The sequence below is a fragment of the Pleurodeles waltl genome, chromosome 1_2 (genome assembly GCF_031143425.1).
Source record: "Pleurodeles waltl isolate 20211129_DDA chromosome 1_2, aPleWal1.hap1.20221129, whole genome shotgun sequence".
Taxonomy (NCBI): Eukaryota; Metazoa; Chordata; class Amphibia; order Caudata; family Salamandridae; genus Pleurodeles; species Pleurodeles waltl.
Genome location: NC_090437.1, coordinates 158,851,120 through 158,867,729, shown reverse-complemented (window position 1 = coordinate 158,867,729; position 16,610 = coordinate 158,851,120). Strand labels below are relative to the sequence as shown.

General features: G+C 42.6%; 1 protein-coding gene across 1 annotated transcript in view; it reads right to left on the bottom strand.

Moving 5' to 3' along the window:
• The window catches only part of MOB1B (MOB kinase activator 1B), a 239,519-nt gene extending 226,846 nt beyond the window's left edge, over positions 1 to 12,673 (bottom strand). Inside the window, exon 1 of the mRNA XM_069236867.1 lies at positions 12,478 to 12,673. Coding sequence (XP_069092968.1) covers positions 12,478 to 12,665 — 188 coding nt within the window. The 5' untranslated portion in view covers positions 12,666 to 12,673. The remainder of the gene's footprint in view (positions 1 to 12,477) is intronic.
• Positions 12,674 to 16,610: the final 3,937 nt, after the last annotated feature.

Here is a 16,610-nt window from a genome sequence, read left to right as displayed (position 1 = left end):
CCGGTCTGGGCCAGGCAGTGACACAAAGGGAGCTGGGGTGTAGCCTCCATATCCTGATGAGCATCTGTGCTAGGAGGGAGGGGAGGAGTGGTCACTTACACCCAAAAGGGCTGTGCCTGCCCTCACACAATGCAGTCTCCAACCCCCTGGTGAGTGTCTGGGGCCTGGACTGGCCTATGGCAGGATTTCACATTCAAAAGAGACTTTACTTTGAAGTAGGCCTACTTCAAATGAGAAATTGGGTATAAGAAGGGCACTCAAACCCACAGACTCTAGAAACCCTTCTGGAAACAAGAGGAACCTCTGCCTAGAGAAGAGCTGAAGAGCTGCCCTGCCTGTGCTTTGTGGAGCTATCCTGCAGTTGCTGCTTCTGCCAGAGTAAGAGGGCAAAGCCTGGATTTTGTGTGCCTTCCATCTTGAGAAGAAATCTCCAAGGGCTTGAATTAGAGCTTGCCTCCTGTTGTTTGAAGTCTCAGGGACAGCAAATACTTCTCTCTGCCAGCACCTGGAGTCTCTGGAGAGACTCCTACTCTGCCCTGTGGTGCCCATCCAGTTCCTGGGACCCTGAAAGGAGAAGCTGGCAGCCTAAAGACAAGGAAATCCATGCACAGAGCGCTGTGCAGGGAAAAGATCGACGCAACTCCGATCTGCGGCTGAAGAAACTACGCGCCGCCAGCTCCGCAGCTGAGAAGTGACGCTCGCAGAAAATGCGACCGAAGAAATCGATGCACAGAGCAGGAGAAACGACGTGCAGCATCGCTGACAGAGGCTGGGAGATCACAATCTGCGCTGCGGGGTTTTCGGATCATCGTGCGGCGGGATTTCCGACTCAAGTACTGCTGGGCGTGGAAAAACAACGTAAGGTCTGGCCAGACCCGAGAGTGCTGACCGGATCGACGCATTGCTCCCTGCAGAGAGAAGAAACTACACGCCCGACCCAGCGACAGGAGTAACAACGCACGGTCCCGCTCGTGAGTGGAATCAACGCACCGCAAGCCCTTTTTAACACTCGTCCATGCAGGTTATTTTTGACGCACCTAAGGTACTTTTTTTTCACGCTGACTGAGTTAGTGTGTGTTTGAAACTACATAAAGACTCTTTTTTCATTTTTATTGATAACTTGACTTGTGTATTGTTGTCGTTTTGGTCTTGTTTTGTTTAGCTAAATATTTCCTATTTTTCTAAACTGGTGTGTCATTTTGTAGTATTTTCATTAAGTTACTGTGTGTGTTGGTACAAATACTTTAGCCCTAGCACTCTGAAGTTAAGCCTACTGCTCTGCCAAGCTACCAAGGGGGTAAGCAGGGGTTAGCCGAGGTTGATTCTCTTTTACCCTGACTAGAGTGAGGGTCCTTGCTTGAACAGGGGGTAACCTGACTGTCAACCAAAGTCCCCATTTCTAACAAAATTATATATATATAGTACATTAACCCTTTTAATTTTGTCAAAATGAGCCCTTGAGTTCTAAAGGTTTTTAAATATGAACAAGAGGATTGCAAGTACATAGGCACAACAGTAATTCCTATTCTCAGTAACAATGTAGTGCAGCATCATGAACTGACTATTTCATATTTCCATTTGGCACCAATCTAATTTCAGACCTAATGCATGTACTGAAAAGCCATTAAACACTTGACAGAGTCCTGGAACTGCTCACCAAGGAGGTTCTTGCAAACCCCCCTCCTTTACTGTTAACAATGCAATACTGATGAGGTTTGTGGTCGAGAAACATTGCAAATGCTTTGGGTCACTGTGTATAATTAAATCTAAATCTGCTATTTATAATGACTAAAGAGAGACAACAGAACTGAGGAAAGACGAAAAAGTGAAGGGTTGACAGCTTGAATTAATCCCAACCACTGGTAAATACTCAGAAGCAATCCAGTCCGAAATTGTTTTTACCCACCATGCCACATGAGACAGGAACCAGTCAGTACGCCATCTGGATTCTCCAATTGGAATAATACAACCCAAACAAGAAGGCCAGCTCCCTTCCTAGTGGGAACATATGGTGGCTGAAATTAATTATAACAAACCACTCAACACTTTTTTGTTTTCCTCAGTGGAACGCCATGAGGGCAATGGGTATTACTAGACGTGGGGTCCGATGCTCACTTTGCCGTTGAACTCAAACTGCGTCCAACTAAGAGTTGGAAATAGGGCAAAACTGGTCTGAGGTTGCTTAAGTTCCCATTCAAATGGGATGTAGCCTGGTAGTTTGAGCTGGGCTGTCGCATAGGAGCAGGACCAAATCTGATTTCTGTATGGTAGGAAAAAAATGGGCCTGCAGCCTAGAATAATAACCAGTTGCTGAGGTTCAATTTCAAATATATTTTGAGATGCTCAACTCGCTTTCATCTTAACAATTCACATTTTGGAAGGCAATCACTGAATTATTTTCAAACTATATTTACAGAGTTGAGGCCTCAAAAAATGGAGACAACACTGGTTAAAGAATAGCTAGTGATCTGCCTAGATGGAATCTAATTGGGTTATGGTATTTAGAGCTTTCCGATTCATCCTGGCATTTCTTTTTCTACTTAAGTCCTTGACACAGTGTTTGGCAAATAACACAAGAAGTGAGATTAACAAATGTCCATTTAAAACAAGAAAAGTTAACCTGACTTAAGAACATCTGTATAAAAGTGTTGAGCTATCATCACAAACACTCGCCCAACGAGAGCAGTAAAGCCTACTTTAGATTATTGATCAGTTTTACTGTCAACATTGCTACTGACTCATTTAAATTAACCTTTTCACTGCTAGGCCTTTCAACCCAAGGGCTCAGCTCTTTTTTTTGGCTATTTGGGGTAGTCTGCACTTACCCCTCCATAACTTTTCTTCCACATAAGTTATCCATGCAAAAGGTGTGTCCTTTTTCCCCCAACATCTTGGGGATTCTAAAGATACCCAGGGTTTATGGATTGCCCTCGACAGGATAGGGAAATCAGCAAAAATATTAGTTTATAGTTTATATTTTCAGAAAAATTGGAAAAAAGTCCTGCAGAATAAAGTGTCTGTTCTTTTCCCCTGCAAATGGCATCAACAAAATGCTTGCACCGCTAAAAATCACCATCTTCCTAGCTTTCAGGAACATGCAGATTTGAATCAGAGAAAGAAACTTTTTTTTTTTTTTTTTTTACACAATTTTGACATTTTACTGGGAGAGAGCCCATTTTTGCTATTGTTTTGTGCTTTCAACATCCTTCAAATTTGTAGTGGAAACAGGTGTTAAACCCATGATGGATCCATGAAAGCTATACATTTCTGAAATCTAGACAATTCTTAATTCAGCAAGGGGTCATTTGTGTAGATCTTTCAAAGAAATTAAGTGATGGAATAAAAATAAATATTAACAATTAGGTGGAAAAAGCCTTAGTTTGTGACAACACTCATTTGTAACTTATCACGATGGCTGATTTACAAAAGCAATATACAAATACATCTGCAACACACTTCTGGTCGTGGAGATATACAAGGTTTGATAGTTTTCCAAGAACTTGAGGTACCCAGAACCAATAACGGAGCTGCACCTTGCAATGGTTTTTCATTAGATACCAGGTATAGAGCAATTCATATGTTGAAATATAAAGAGTGATAAATAGGTATCAAGAAAACCTATGTATTTTCGAAATGGGCAAAAGAAAAAGTTTAGAAGCAGTGGTTATTTGCACATCTCTGAATTTGTGGGAATTCATACTAGCATGTGAATTAGAGGGCATTTCTCAAAATGTCTTCTTTCTTACACACCGACTTACGTTTGGGAGGCACAAATGCAGAGTAACACAATGGTAATTACACCGGTTCTACTAGTCTGTGTTCCTTTAAGTCTCCAGATAAAAACAGTGCAACACTTGTGTGGGTAGGCCTAATACCCATGACAGGAAAGGCCCTGAAACGCAAAATGGACTCATCAACTTTTTCCACTGAAAATGTACCCTTTTTTTTGCAATGTGCCTAGCTGTGGATGTTGGGCCCTTCATCAGCAGACACCTGAACATTTTTTAAAATTAGACACCTAGGGAAATCCAGGATGGAGTGACTTGTGTGGCTCTCACTGGAAAGTTTTAGCCAAAATACACTGCAAACCTCAAACTTTGACAAAAAAAATAATAAACATATTTTCCTCATATTTCAGTTACGGAACATCCTGGAATCTGCACGGAGCCACAAACTTTCTTCCACCCAGCATTCCCTTAAGTCTACTGATAAAAAATGTACCTCACTTGTGTGGGTAGGCCCAGTGGCTGCAACAGGAAAATAGCCTAGAACACAACATGATACATCAAATGTTTCCACTGAAATGTGACCCTTTTCATGCAGTGTGCCTAGCTGTGGATTTTTTTTTTTTGGGGGGTGGGGGAGGGCAGAAAGACTATTTCCCCATTTTTATATCGATAGGGATATGGCCATGCCCATGCTAGACAGCACCCAGACCTACAAATACATATTAAAAAAGTAATCCCTGGTGTCTTTCTGCCCTCCAACTCCCTTTTTTTTGGGGGGGGAAGGGGCTTCCCTCATTTGCCATACCGGGGAGGGAGGGTAAAAATACTGCATATAAAAAATAGGAAGGGGAGCACAAGCCCTTTCTGGGGAACACTCCCCCTCTCCCGGGTGTCTCCCATTTGGAAGGGGAAATTCTCCTCTTTCCAAGGACACATCCCCCATCTGAATCTGTGCTCGGCCCGAAGCACTGATTCACTTTAAGTAAAATTGGCTGATAGGCTAATTTCACTTTCAATGTAATGAGGTCAGCACACCATGAGCACCAATCATCATTACATTGAAAAACAATGCTGCTGGGGAATCTCTTGCCCAGCTCCAGAGGCTAAAGTAAACAAACGGAAATCACTCTGTGAACACTTGAGGATTTCCTGCCTCGAGTGCAATGATGCCTGGAGCTGTCCTCTGGACCTATCGAGTTAAAATCCCTTTGCTGACAATTCTTAAAGCCCTTGGGTTACGCTACTCAAAATGTCAACACCAAATTTCATTAATCCTCATAAGCCCTCATCAAAACAAACATGAAAGCTAAATCACAAATTATATGTGAAAGATTGTTTGCACAGGTAAATGAATTACTAAATGGCCTACTTAAAAAAAAAAAAAAAACACACATGAAGAATTTGGATGTGTTAAAAGCTGTTTTTAGATCGAGTGCACAAGTAATATGACCTGTTTAGTATTGTGGGCTTCTAAGCACACCCATCACTTTCATCCGTTTGTGGGCTTGCCTTTCAAAAATCACTTGATGTCATTGGTAACGCTTTACATTTGTCCCGCCTCGGGAGGTTTGGTGACCTCCTTGGACATGACCATGTTACAGGGATAATTGCACAATTACTGATATACTTCAGCATGAGCAAACTACTTTTTTCTTTTGTCTGCACATCATGGCTGCCATGGCGCTCACAGTGCGAACTGAATCAGCAGCATCGTTCTTCCATTATATGCAATCTTATCTGCTTAGTGCACATTCTTTCCAACAGGCATATTAACCCTACCTAATGATGACTCCAAGCTTCCACTAGACAAAAGTATGTTCTCTCTCCAGAAAGAACATAAGTTGCCAGAGTTATTTTGATATTTTTACATTACATGAACTTTGTGACTTGCCTAGTACACGTTCTTTGCAGTAGGCACATTAACCCTGTGCGTTACCTTATGATGACTCCAAACTTCCACTACATAAGAGTACATTCTCTTGGCTGCCATGGCGCTCAGTGCGCGAACTCAATCAGCAGTATTATTTTTACACTATATGCACTCTGATCTGCTTTGTACACATTATTTGAAGCAGGCATATTAATCCTGTGCACTACCTTGATGACCCCAAGTTTCCACTAGACAAAAGTATGTTCTTTCACCAACAAGAACATTAATCCTCTGCGCTACCTTATGAGTCCAAACTTCCACTAGACAAAAGTATGTTCTCTTCAAAAAGAACATTAATCTCCAGTTATTTTTACATAAGACGCAGTTTGTGATTTGCCTAGCACATGTTCTTTGCACTAAGCACATTAACCCTCTGTGCTACCTAATAAGGAGTCCAAGCTTCCACTAGACAAAAGTATGTTCTATAGCCAGAAAGAACATTAACCCTCTGTGCTACCACCTTATAATGAGTCCAAACTTCCGGTAGACAAAAGTACATTCTCTCTCCAAAAAGAACACTAATCGCCAGAGTTATTTTGACATTTTTACATTATATGCTCTCTGATCTGCTTCGTATATGTTCTTTGCAGCACACATTCATTCTGGGATTTGTAGTTTTATTTTTATAATATGATAAAAGATGAAAAACAGCCCTTGGAGTAGTATTTGTAAAGTTGTCCAGTTCCCTAGTTTGATGCATAATTCACTCATTTATGTTTCAGGGACTTGTTTTATTTTTATAAAATGATACATGCTGCGAATACAAAGCAGAAACCGGACTAAATGAACTACACACGTTTGAGCCCTATGAACCCTGAGCTGTGTGTGCTCGGGTATTTATAAAACTAACCTCGAGGAGACCTTACAGCTGATTATGCTGTACAATGGGTCAATATTTTATAACTAATATTTCAGTTCAAGACTGACTGAGGATCATCATGTGATGTGGCTATCCTCAAGCGTGTGAAACATCACGGGCATTTTATTCTACTCCCCAGACTACAGTAAAGGGACAATGATCCAGTAGGCACTCATTCTTGGAGTAACATTATTATTCATTGCACCGCTGGCAATGTTGCCTGTACCAACTGCCAAGTAAATATGTTTTAAACCTGGGAGCAGTTTGTATTTTAAGGGCCTGGTCTACAAAATATTGCAGTAGCCTTACTAGCCCTTTAGTTACATGAAAAGTCACTGGAATTATGTGGCAGAAAGGATCAAAATATGCATCAGGGTTGACCACTTAATGTGGCAAAAAAATCCAGCTATGCATTTACAATGCCAATAGCTCCAACTCAAGTAAATAAGAAACCTATTATATTATAAATGCTTGTTGCATGTTACGTCTCATCTGCAAGTAGAAAACTAAAATAGCAGGTATTAACCAAACGCAATGAACGTTTCAACTCAAATAACGTTAGGTATCAGCTGCAGTATATACATCAATTGCTTCTGCTTAATTTGTAATGAGAGCCATAACATTTGCTCTATTATAAATGTACTGGCAGAAACTGATACTCATCTGTTGATGGAAACAGACAAAAAAAGTCAACACTTTCGCTGAAACAGTGACACGGTTTTGAACAATTTTCCAATCCAAATTTACCCAAAGCTTGATTTTAACTTGTAAAAAAAAATCTCAATTTTGATGCGTGGAAAAAATTAGCAGGCTGTGCATAATTTGGTGCGGTCAACTTTAGGTTTTAAGAGTATCTTGGTGAGCCCTGTGCGTAGTTGGAATCCGAACCCAGGGTAGTGTAAGAAATAAAATATGGTAATTCAAAAAGGTATGTGACAAACAGTGTCATAACAGTAGTGGGCAAGCTAAAGTAAAATTAAAAGCAATGGAGAATGGCAGAAAAAAATCTACAGGAAATGGTTCTGGCGCGGCACCTGCTGTTATATCGCGTTTTAATATTACTTAGTTTTACGTGATAATTTAAATATATTACAAGCAACACTTTAAATCGTATAAGGGCACATTTGCGTTCGGGAGACCAGAAGAAAACATTCCTTCACTTAAAGTTAAAAGACTATATGTGTAACCAAAACAATGCAAACATTTATTTCTGAGTTTATTTTCTCACTCAGAAAATTCACACTCAGCACTGGGCAGCTACTTCTACAAAAAATATTAATAAAAGCAAACTATCAAAAAAGAAAGTCGGAAGGGTTCCGAGAACGAGAAGGGATTTGTGTCAGGTAGCATCTCAACATCAGGAGCTCGGGAAGTCAAGGACCTCCAGGAAGGGCTTTACTGCAGGTCCCATTATGTCCCACTGGGTGATAAATGTGCTCCCCTTTCACACCCACAAGCTTTTCCTACTGACGGACCTCCACGAAAAACGGGTAGGGCAGGCAGCACAGGCGAAGGATGAGTAGAATGACAGATCAACTTTCCTTCCACGCCAGTAGCGCCGCCGAGAAAAAGCTGCAGTGGAAGAGTGCCGCTTTAAGGTCAAGTACGTAGCTCCGAAATACGCAGCCTCGAATTTAAATCCATCTCGAGCCACAAAATACTATTTCTTCAGAACTATGCCAAAAAATCAAATCAAAATGGGGAACCAACGTGAAAACCCATGACTACAGCAAAGCAGCGATAATTCTGCACGCACTGCGGAGCCAAGAAAGGCCATGACGTGGTGTGGAAAGAAAAGGGCCTTACTCGTTTGTGTTCCTTCCTCAATTGTAGGGCAGCTGACACTAGCGACGTCCCTACTCAGCGAGTACGTTATTAATAATAATAAAAAAAAAATCAAACGCCTCTCAGCGATGTTTTTGTGGCGTTTTAGGGTCGTGGTACTGTCAGTTGTCCAAAGTGGTTGGGGATGCCTTCCAATTTTTTCAAGACCGCAGCCATGTTTTTTCTGTCCTTTGCAATTGTCAACATTTAACTATGTCTGAATTAGAGATCTCATTTTAGCTTTTGTCCGACACCTGCCTAATGGCTGGTCGCCCCACCACCCAGCCGTGGTTGCATGACAGATGAATACACAGGGGGACACCACATGCCAGCGTCTTCCCAGGGCCTGCCCCATGCACTGTCCTTAACCGTTTTCACTCTGAGGAGGTTTACTTTTCCGAAAATTGCCTCACTGTGTGCGACCGTACTCAGAGAGAGTGGAACATAATTTCAGTCTTAGAATTGCTGGACGCATTCCCAGTAGGTCACGCCTGTGCGAGTCATAATTTTCTGCCCTCTTAGTGATCTGTAGGTGGACGATAAAACGTTGCTGCTATTGCGTCTGCCACTCAGTTTCCCACGGCCTACTTTCATCATGTTTTATTACACGATTAAAAGTGTTGTCAGACTAAATAGGTTAATAAAAATGTTTGCACTTTTTGGGCACCATTCTATGGTCAGGATGAATCGCTGGAACAATGGTTTCAAACTAGTCACATACAGCAATGAAATATACGACAGAATCTATAAGAAGCTCTTCTGGTTACAAACTTTCAGTCTTTTAAACTCTGGAACTGTGCCACGTAAAGGTTCTTATTTGGGGCACTGGAACCAAAGGCAGGAAATATAGCTTAAATACTGAAAACCAACAATACTACTATCATAAGTTATAATTCACCTCAAGACATAAACAGGAAAAATATAAAGGGAGAAACAAGAACCTTACAAAAACAGAAAGGTAAGGTGTAGGAGGATGGCCTGGTTTGTAGTGGGTACCACAGGTACTTGCACCTTATACCAGGTCCAGTTATCCCTTATTAGTAAAATGCAATCAGTGTCTAGAAGCCAGGCTGACTAGAGGTAGCTGTAAGCAGAGCAGCCAAGGCTGAACTAGAGACATGCAAAGCTCTTGCAATTACTCTGTAGTCACACAGTACTCACACACATGAAAGACAATACTCAGTGTTACCAAAAATAAAGGTACTTTAGTGACACATGGCCAAAAATACTTTAGAGACTATATTCCCTTAGGAGGTAAGTAAATTACACAATATATACACTAGTGACCAAAAACCGGTAAGTAAACAGTCAAAAAATAGTGCAAATAGTGAAAATCACAATTGGTTGCAATGGGCCTATACTAAGATAGTGGAATATGAAAGTCGGGTTCCCACCTAGGCTAGTGTAGTGTGTAGAGGGGCACTGGGAGTGCAAGAAAACACCAAAGGTAAGTAAAATACCTCACCCCAGAGCCCAGGAAAGCAGGAGTAAAACCCAGCAAGTTTCCTAAAACACACTAGAAGTCGTGGTAGAAGACAGTGCAACAACCAGAATAGACTGCAAGACACCAACAATAGATTCCTGGACCTGAAGACCTGTGGAAGAAGGGTACCAAGTCCAAGATGCACTGAATAGTCCAGGGATAACAGGAGCCCCTGCACACCCAGATGAAGGCGCAAAAGGAGAACCACCGGTAAGATGACAAAGTCAGTATTGCACTAAGAAGATATATGGGGATTCCTGGTTGGTACAGAAGATGTCCCACGACGGATGGATTAATGCAGTCTGCTTTGCATTGCTGGATTCCGTCAACAAGCCTTGGTAAACGCAAAACTCATGTTTTGTGAAAAATGGCGCTGCCCGGGCCCAGGAAGGACCAGGTCTACTCTACCTAGAAGAGGGAGGCAGAGGGGGCACTCAACAACTCAGAGAGCCCTCCGAACACCAGGCAGCGTGCACAGGAGTCCCACAGCATAGGGAATAAGGAGTTGAAATTGGCGGTCGTCGTAGCACTACACAAAGGGATCTCACGCGCCGGAGAACAACTCAGGGAACTGAGCGTCGCAGAATAGAGTGCTGGGGACCTGGGCTATTCTGTGCACAAAGGAATTCTTTGAAAAGCGCACAGAAGCCTGAGGAGCTGCAAAAAACGAGGTGCACAGGGGTACTGTCTGGCACGGGGAGGCAAGCTCTTACCTCCAACAAATTTGGACAGCTGGACCTTTGGACAGTCAGGGTCACTTTAGTCCACCAACTGTGTTCCAGGATCCATGCTTGTCTTCAGAAGAGGGGACCCAGGGTACTGGGTCATCGTTGCAGAGAGGTGCCTACTGGAGCGGAGACGTCACTGTCACTTCATGGGAGATTCATTTGGTTCTTCTGGTGCAGGATGAAGACAGGCAGTCCTTGGAGGGTGCACAACCTGGAAACTGTTGCAGTTGCTGGCAGGAGCTGAAGTTACAGAGTTGCAGTAGCCTTTTTAGATACTTTGTTGCAGTTGTTGAGTTCCTGGAGCAGTTCTGATGTTCATCCAATGGTAGAAGATGAAGTAAAGGATGCAGATGATCCCTGCTGGAGTTTTGCAATCAGAATCTGAAGAAACACCCAGAGGAGAGACCCTAAATTGCCCTCAGAGGGGGATTGGTCACCTAACCAGGTATTGACCTATCAGGAGGGGTCTCTGACATCACCATTGGCCACTTAAATGCTCCCAGAGCTCCCTGACCAATCTGAAAACAAGATGGCAGAACCCAGGGACACTCTGGAGGAGCTCTGGGCACCACCCGTAGGGGTGGGGATGGACGGGGTAGTGATCACTGGGGGTCCCTGAACTGGTGTAGAATGGATTATGCAAGGAGGGCACCATCTGTGCCCTTCAAAGCACTTCCAGAGGCTCTGGGAGGAAACCCCTCCCATGCCTGTAACACCTATTTCCAAAGGGAGAGGGTGTAACACCCCTTTCCTAAAGGGGATGCATTGTTCTGCCTTCCTGGGATTTAGCTGCTCAAGCCCCAGGAAGGTAGAAGCCAGTCTGTGAGGTGACAGCAGCTGGGGCTGCAGTGAAAACCTCATAAAACTGGTATGGCAGTACTGGCGGTCCATGGTGGCGCCCCAAGGGTGCATTGGAATTCCCCCCCCCCCCCCCATACCAGAATCAAATTGGGGGTACAATTTCCAGTTTCTAGACACCTCACATGGCCATATTCAGAGTTACAATTGTAAAGCTACATATATATATTGACCTATATGTAGTGCACACTTATAATGGCATCCCCGCACTCACAAAGTTCTGGAAAATAGGCCCACACAACATGGGGGCACCTCACACACAGGTGCTATGCACCTAGCTTTTGGGGTCTGAAGGTTAGATAAGCAGGTGACTTATTTGTAAATGACCTGGTGCACTGAAAATGGCTGTGAAATAGTGCTTACACTATTTCACTCAGGTTGTAATGGCAGTGCTGAAAAAGTGTTTCTATGAGCTCCTTATTGGTGGCAAAAGAAACGCTGAAGCCCATAAGGATCTCTTGGAACCCAAAAGCCCTGGGTGCCTAGGTACCATATACTAGGGACTTATAAGGGGGGTCCAGTATGCCAATTTTGGAGTGGAATACTGGCTTACCAGTATGTAAGTACAAATTTGCAATCAGAGAGAGAGCATACATACTGGAGTTCTGGTTAGCAGGACTCCAGTAACACAGTCAAACATACTGACATGTAGGCCACCAACTATGAGCACTGGGTTCCTGACTAGCAGAATCCCAGTGAGACAGTAAAAACAAACCGACAAACAGGCCAATAAGGGGGGGTAACCATGCTAAGAAAGAGGCTACTTTCCAACATAAGGGCACATGCTCGATTGTAGTGTAAGAACACGCTGTCCAAAAACCGCCCACCCTCCCTTCCCCTCCACTATTTAGCTCCAACTCCCTCCTAGCTCCCTGCTGTCCAATGTTAAAGGCTGTCATTGAGCCCACAAACAGCACGACACAGGGTTCACACGTTAACCTTCTAATACAGTTTTTACTGGGGCAGGTGACCATGCACCGGAGGGGATGTAAGGCGGGGCACATGCGCGCTGGAGCAAAGAGGGGTTCGCGTCACTTCACAATAACAGCGAGAGGTGCAACACTCACAACAGGAAGCTCATGGCGGCGGTCGGGTCTCCTTGCTTCGTCGCTTGAGCACACACGGAACGAAGCGAACTCAGACGGGGAAGGGCTGGGGAGCCTAGAGCACGGCAACGACTTCCGGAGCCAAAGACGACGCCACCTCCCCGCCAACAGGAGCGGAAACCAGGGCGAGAAACTGAGAAAGGACACATTTGGCAGAACCCACACTGACCACCACAGTCTGCGCAAGTCAACCTGCGCGAAGGACAGGGCCTCGTCCGCGGCCATATTAAGATCAGGCACCACTTGTCCAGAATTTATTTGTGTTAACTAGCATTAACACGCACAGACACACCTTAGTAGGCGCGCAGGGATATCCGAAGGCTCGTAGCAATAGTACACTTGCAGCCGTGGAGTATATTGACCTACAATCATAATTGTCAGTTACCAGGCGCATAACTACAGTGCCGCAAATTAACTTTCTAGGTTATAAAACCAGCTTTATCGAAGCCATTAGGTTACTCATTATAACGCGAGCCCTATTTATTGACTTTGCCAGTGGTTGCTTGTACCTCATTATTTTTTAAAGATAGAAAAAGGCATTTCAAAATACTGGAACAAAAGTAAAGAATTTTTGGGATCTCAAAACTACACATTGAAGTCAATATATTTATTCTTTATAAGTGGTATAGTTTGTCATATTCCACTCAGGAAACTCTAAATAGTATTTTAAAAACCTATTACACGTGATCCAGCTTGAAATAACGAAGTACTCCTTGCAGATACAAAAAAACATAATAGCTGTTCAAAGGGTCAGAACTTGGAAAGGAAAACGTTTGCCATTTACTTTTCACAGGACTAGGAAATGAAATAGTTGCTCTAGCCACTTGGTGATTTGCAGATGCCTGGCAAGCAGATTTATGGTCCTATGAAAGGAGTGACATCTTTCCACTCACTCCTCTGCCTTAGACGCATACATAGTGCAGCAAACTGCTCCTCCTTCAGCCTCATAACTACCGCCTTTGTGTGCATAGCATGGGCTTCTATGCAAGATGTTAAGATAATAGCTAAGAGAAGAACAACATGATAAAATCTGTATTTCAGTCAAACCTGGCAAAAAAAACTGTTGCTGTACTTTTACAGATGAGGTGGTAGGGGTGGGGAGCAATACAGAGAGTACATGGGTAGGAAAATAATGGGAAAGCAGCACATGGGGGTCGGGGAGAGGAAAACACAAGCACTCCCATGTAGTGATCAGAGTAAAATAACAGGTATTTCTAATGCAATAGTTCTCACATTTGCTTGAGTTAGAACTGCTGGCATTGTAAATTCATAAATTGATTTTTCTTCCCACATAAATTGGTCAACCCTGCCTTATAATTTCATCCTTTCCTGCCATATAATTCCAGTGGCCCTGCATATAACTAAAGCACTTCAATGTACCTTCTTCCTCTATCTAAGGCAAAAATGAAAACGTTGCCACTTAGCATCCTAATTTAAATCTGCCATACTAATTCCAATAGAATACCACGTTCACCACTCCACTATCTGATTTGCTGGCTGGCTAACACAATTCCCCCAAAAAAGACATAAGACAGCCACAGTGGAGAAATAAACTAGAAGGGTGACCCAAACATATCAAGAATGTTCAAACAGTCATAGTGTAATAAGGGTGTTAAGTTGGCCTGAATTACAGTCATAATTGTAATAAGTAAAGCTTATCAAAACATATACAATTATATAAATGTTTATTAGAAATAAACATTTGGCATTGTACTGTAATGCTCAAAGCAACCCTTAGACGGCACCATAATAAAAATATAATTTGTAAGAAACATGGTCATGTAACCACATTTTAGCCCCTATAGGGGATAACCCCATGAAAAACAAACAGGAGAAAGTAATGCTGTTGCATTGTAGGACTAGCAGGGCCATTGCAATGATATTACAAACAAGGCATTTAAAACAAAACTTCTCCCAGCTATAAAACAAAAGGTGTAGCCATGGGAAAACCTAAAAGACACTGAATGGTGGGAGGGGTTATTATTTTGGGATCCCCACTAACCTAGTGTGGGGACCCTGAGAGGATGTAGATAGAAAGAGCATTTTGAAGGTTGTCCCATTGTCCTAGGATGACCACAGGCTGAGTTATGAGCAAATATATTTTGGAAAAGTAATGCCCTGCAAAGCATTATGAGGTAAATTTTCGTGTTGTGAATATATATTATGTTGACTGTAATGCTCAAAACAGCTCCCAGAGGACACCACAATCAAAATAGCATTGGAAGAAACATGGTGATGTATCCATACAGTCAACTCATTAAGAGCATAATCACACACAAAAATGAAAATAAGTAATACAGTGTAACCATATATTTAGACCCTAGAGAGCACAGTGCATTACACATTTTCAAAGCTAGCAGAACTATTGCAATGATATTGCAAACAAGACCCATAAAACATAACTTCTCCCAGCTGTAAAAAAAAAAGTTCCAGCCATGAGAAAACTTAAAAAATAATGAATGGTGGTAGGGGTGATTATTTTGTAGTCCCTACTAACTTAGTGTGGGGACCCAGAGATAATGTAGACAGAAGGAGCACCATGTGGTCAATGTTTTGAAGGTGGTCCCAGTGTCTTAGGACCACCACAGGCTGAGTTAGGAGTGAAAATGTGTTGTAAAAGTAATGCCCTGCAAATCATTATTGGGCAAGTTTCAGTGCCACAAATATTTTAATATGTTGATATGACTGTACTGCTTAGAACAGCCCCTAGAGGAGACCACAATGAAAATAGCATTTGTAAGAAACCTGGTCATGTGACTATATAGTTAGCCCTTAGAAAAGATAACTACACAAAAAGGAAATGGCAATAAACAATGCAGTGTACCCATATATGTAGCCCCAAGAGTACATAGTGCATTATATGTATTCAAGGGTAGCAAGCCTATAACAATGATATTATAAACAAGGCCCTTAAAACACAAGCTATTCCCAGATGTAAAACAAAAGTCCCAGCCTCTGAGAGAGCTTAAGTGGACATAAATGGTGGCAGGGGTATTATTTTGGGGTCCCACACTAACATAGTGTGGGGACCCAATGTCCCATTGTCCGAGGACTACCACAGGCTGAGGTATGAGCAAAAATGTTTTTAAAACTAATTCCCTGCAAAGCATTATGGGTCAAGTTTTCTCGAGTGCAGTGAATATTGTAGTATCAGCTCTCCTGCTGTGCCGGGAGAGCCGCTTTTGCTTTGAGGATTTGTGTATTATGTAAAGCATTCACAAATTTCTAGTGTTTCAAAGGGAGAGCCACAGAAAATGACTCTGATTAGGTAACTGTGAACAATGTGACCAGCGCTCCAATACCACAGATCGAGTTAACGCTGTTGTGACTGTTCGCACTGTGATCGCTATGGCTGCCATGCAGCACGAAGAGGAGAGACAAAAGAAATAGTTCATCCACGCTGAAGTATAGCAGCAATCATGCAATAATCCATGTTACAGGGGCAGTCTGCAAGGTGTGAAAACAACAGCTTCAAGGTGGGACAAATGTAAAGCATTTACCAATGACATCAAGTGATTTTTGGAAGGTTAGCCCACAAAAGAGTAAAAGTGATGGGTGTGGTCACAAGCCCACAACACTCACAACGGGTCAGATCGCTTGAGGTCTCAATCTAAAAAATAAGATCTCTGACAAGAGCCGTGGAAGGATAGAAGTCATCCAAAAACAGGATGATAAAGAAGCTATGGTCAATGACATGGACAAACACAAGAAGAGGACAGAAGAGAAAGCATACAAATGTGACTGACAATAAAGTCAACAAGTAATAATCAATGGGCCGACTCAAAGCCCATGCTTCGTATTGGTTTTCTTCACAATAGGTCTTTGACAACAAACAGCTAAAAGCTGAGTGTATCCAACCCTAAAAAGCAAGGGCAAGTATACTTTTACAGACTCCTGAAATGCGATTGTGACCTCATACTGATTTGGTATTAGGAAAGGAAATGTTGTGGTTGTCTCTTCAAAATACCGAATTGATATGCGATGTATCAATGTTTTGCAACCATAGTCATGTCACAAACCTTTGAAAAGTTACTGACTCCCATGTCGGGGTGGTGACCTTTTCACAAAAGAAAAGGGGTCCTCTATGACCTCTT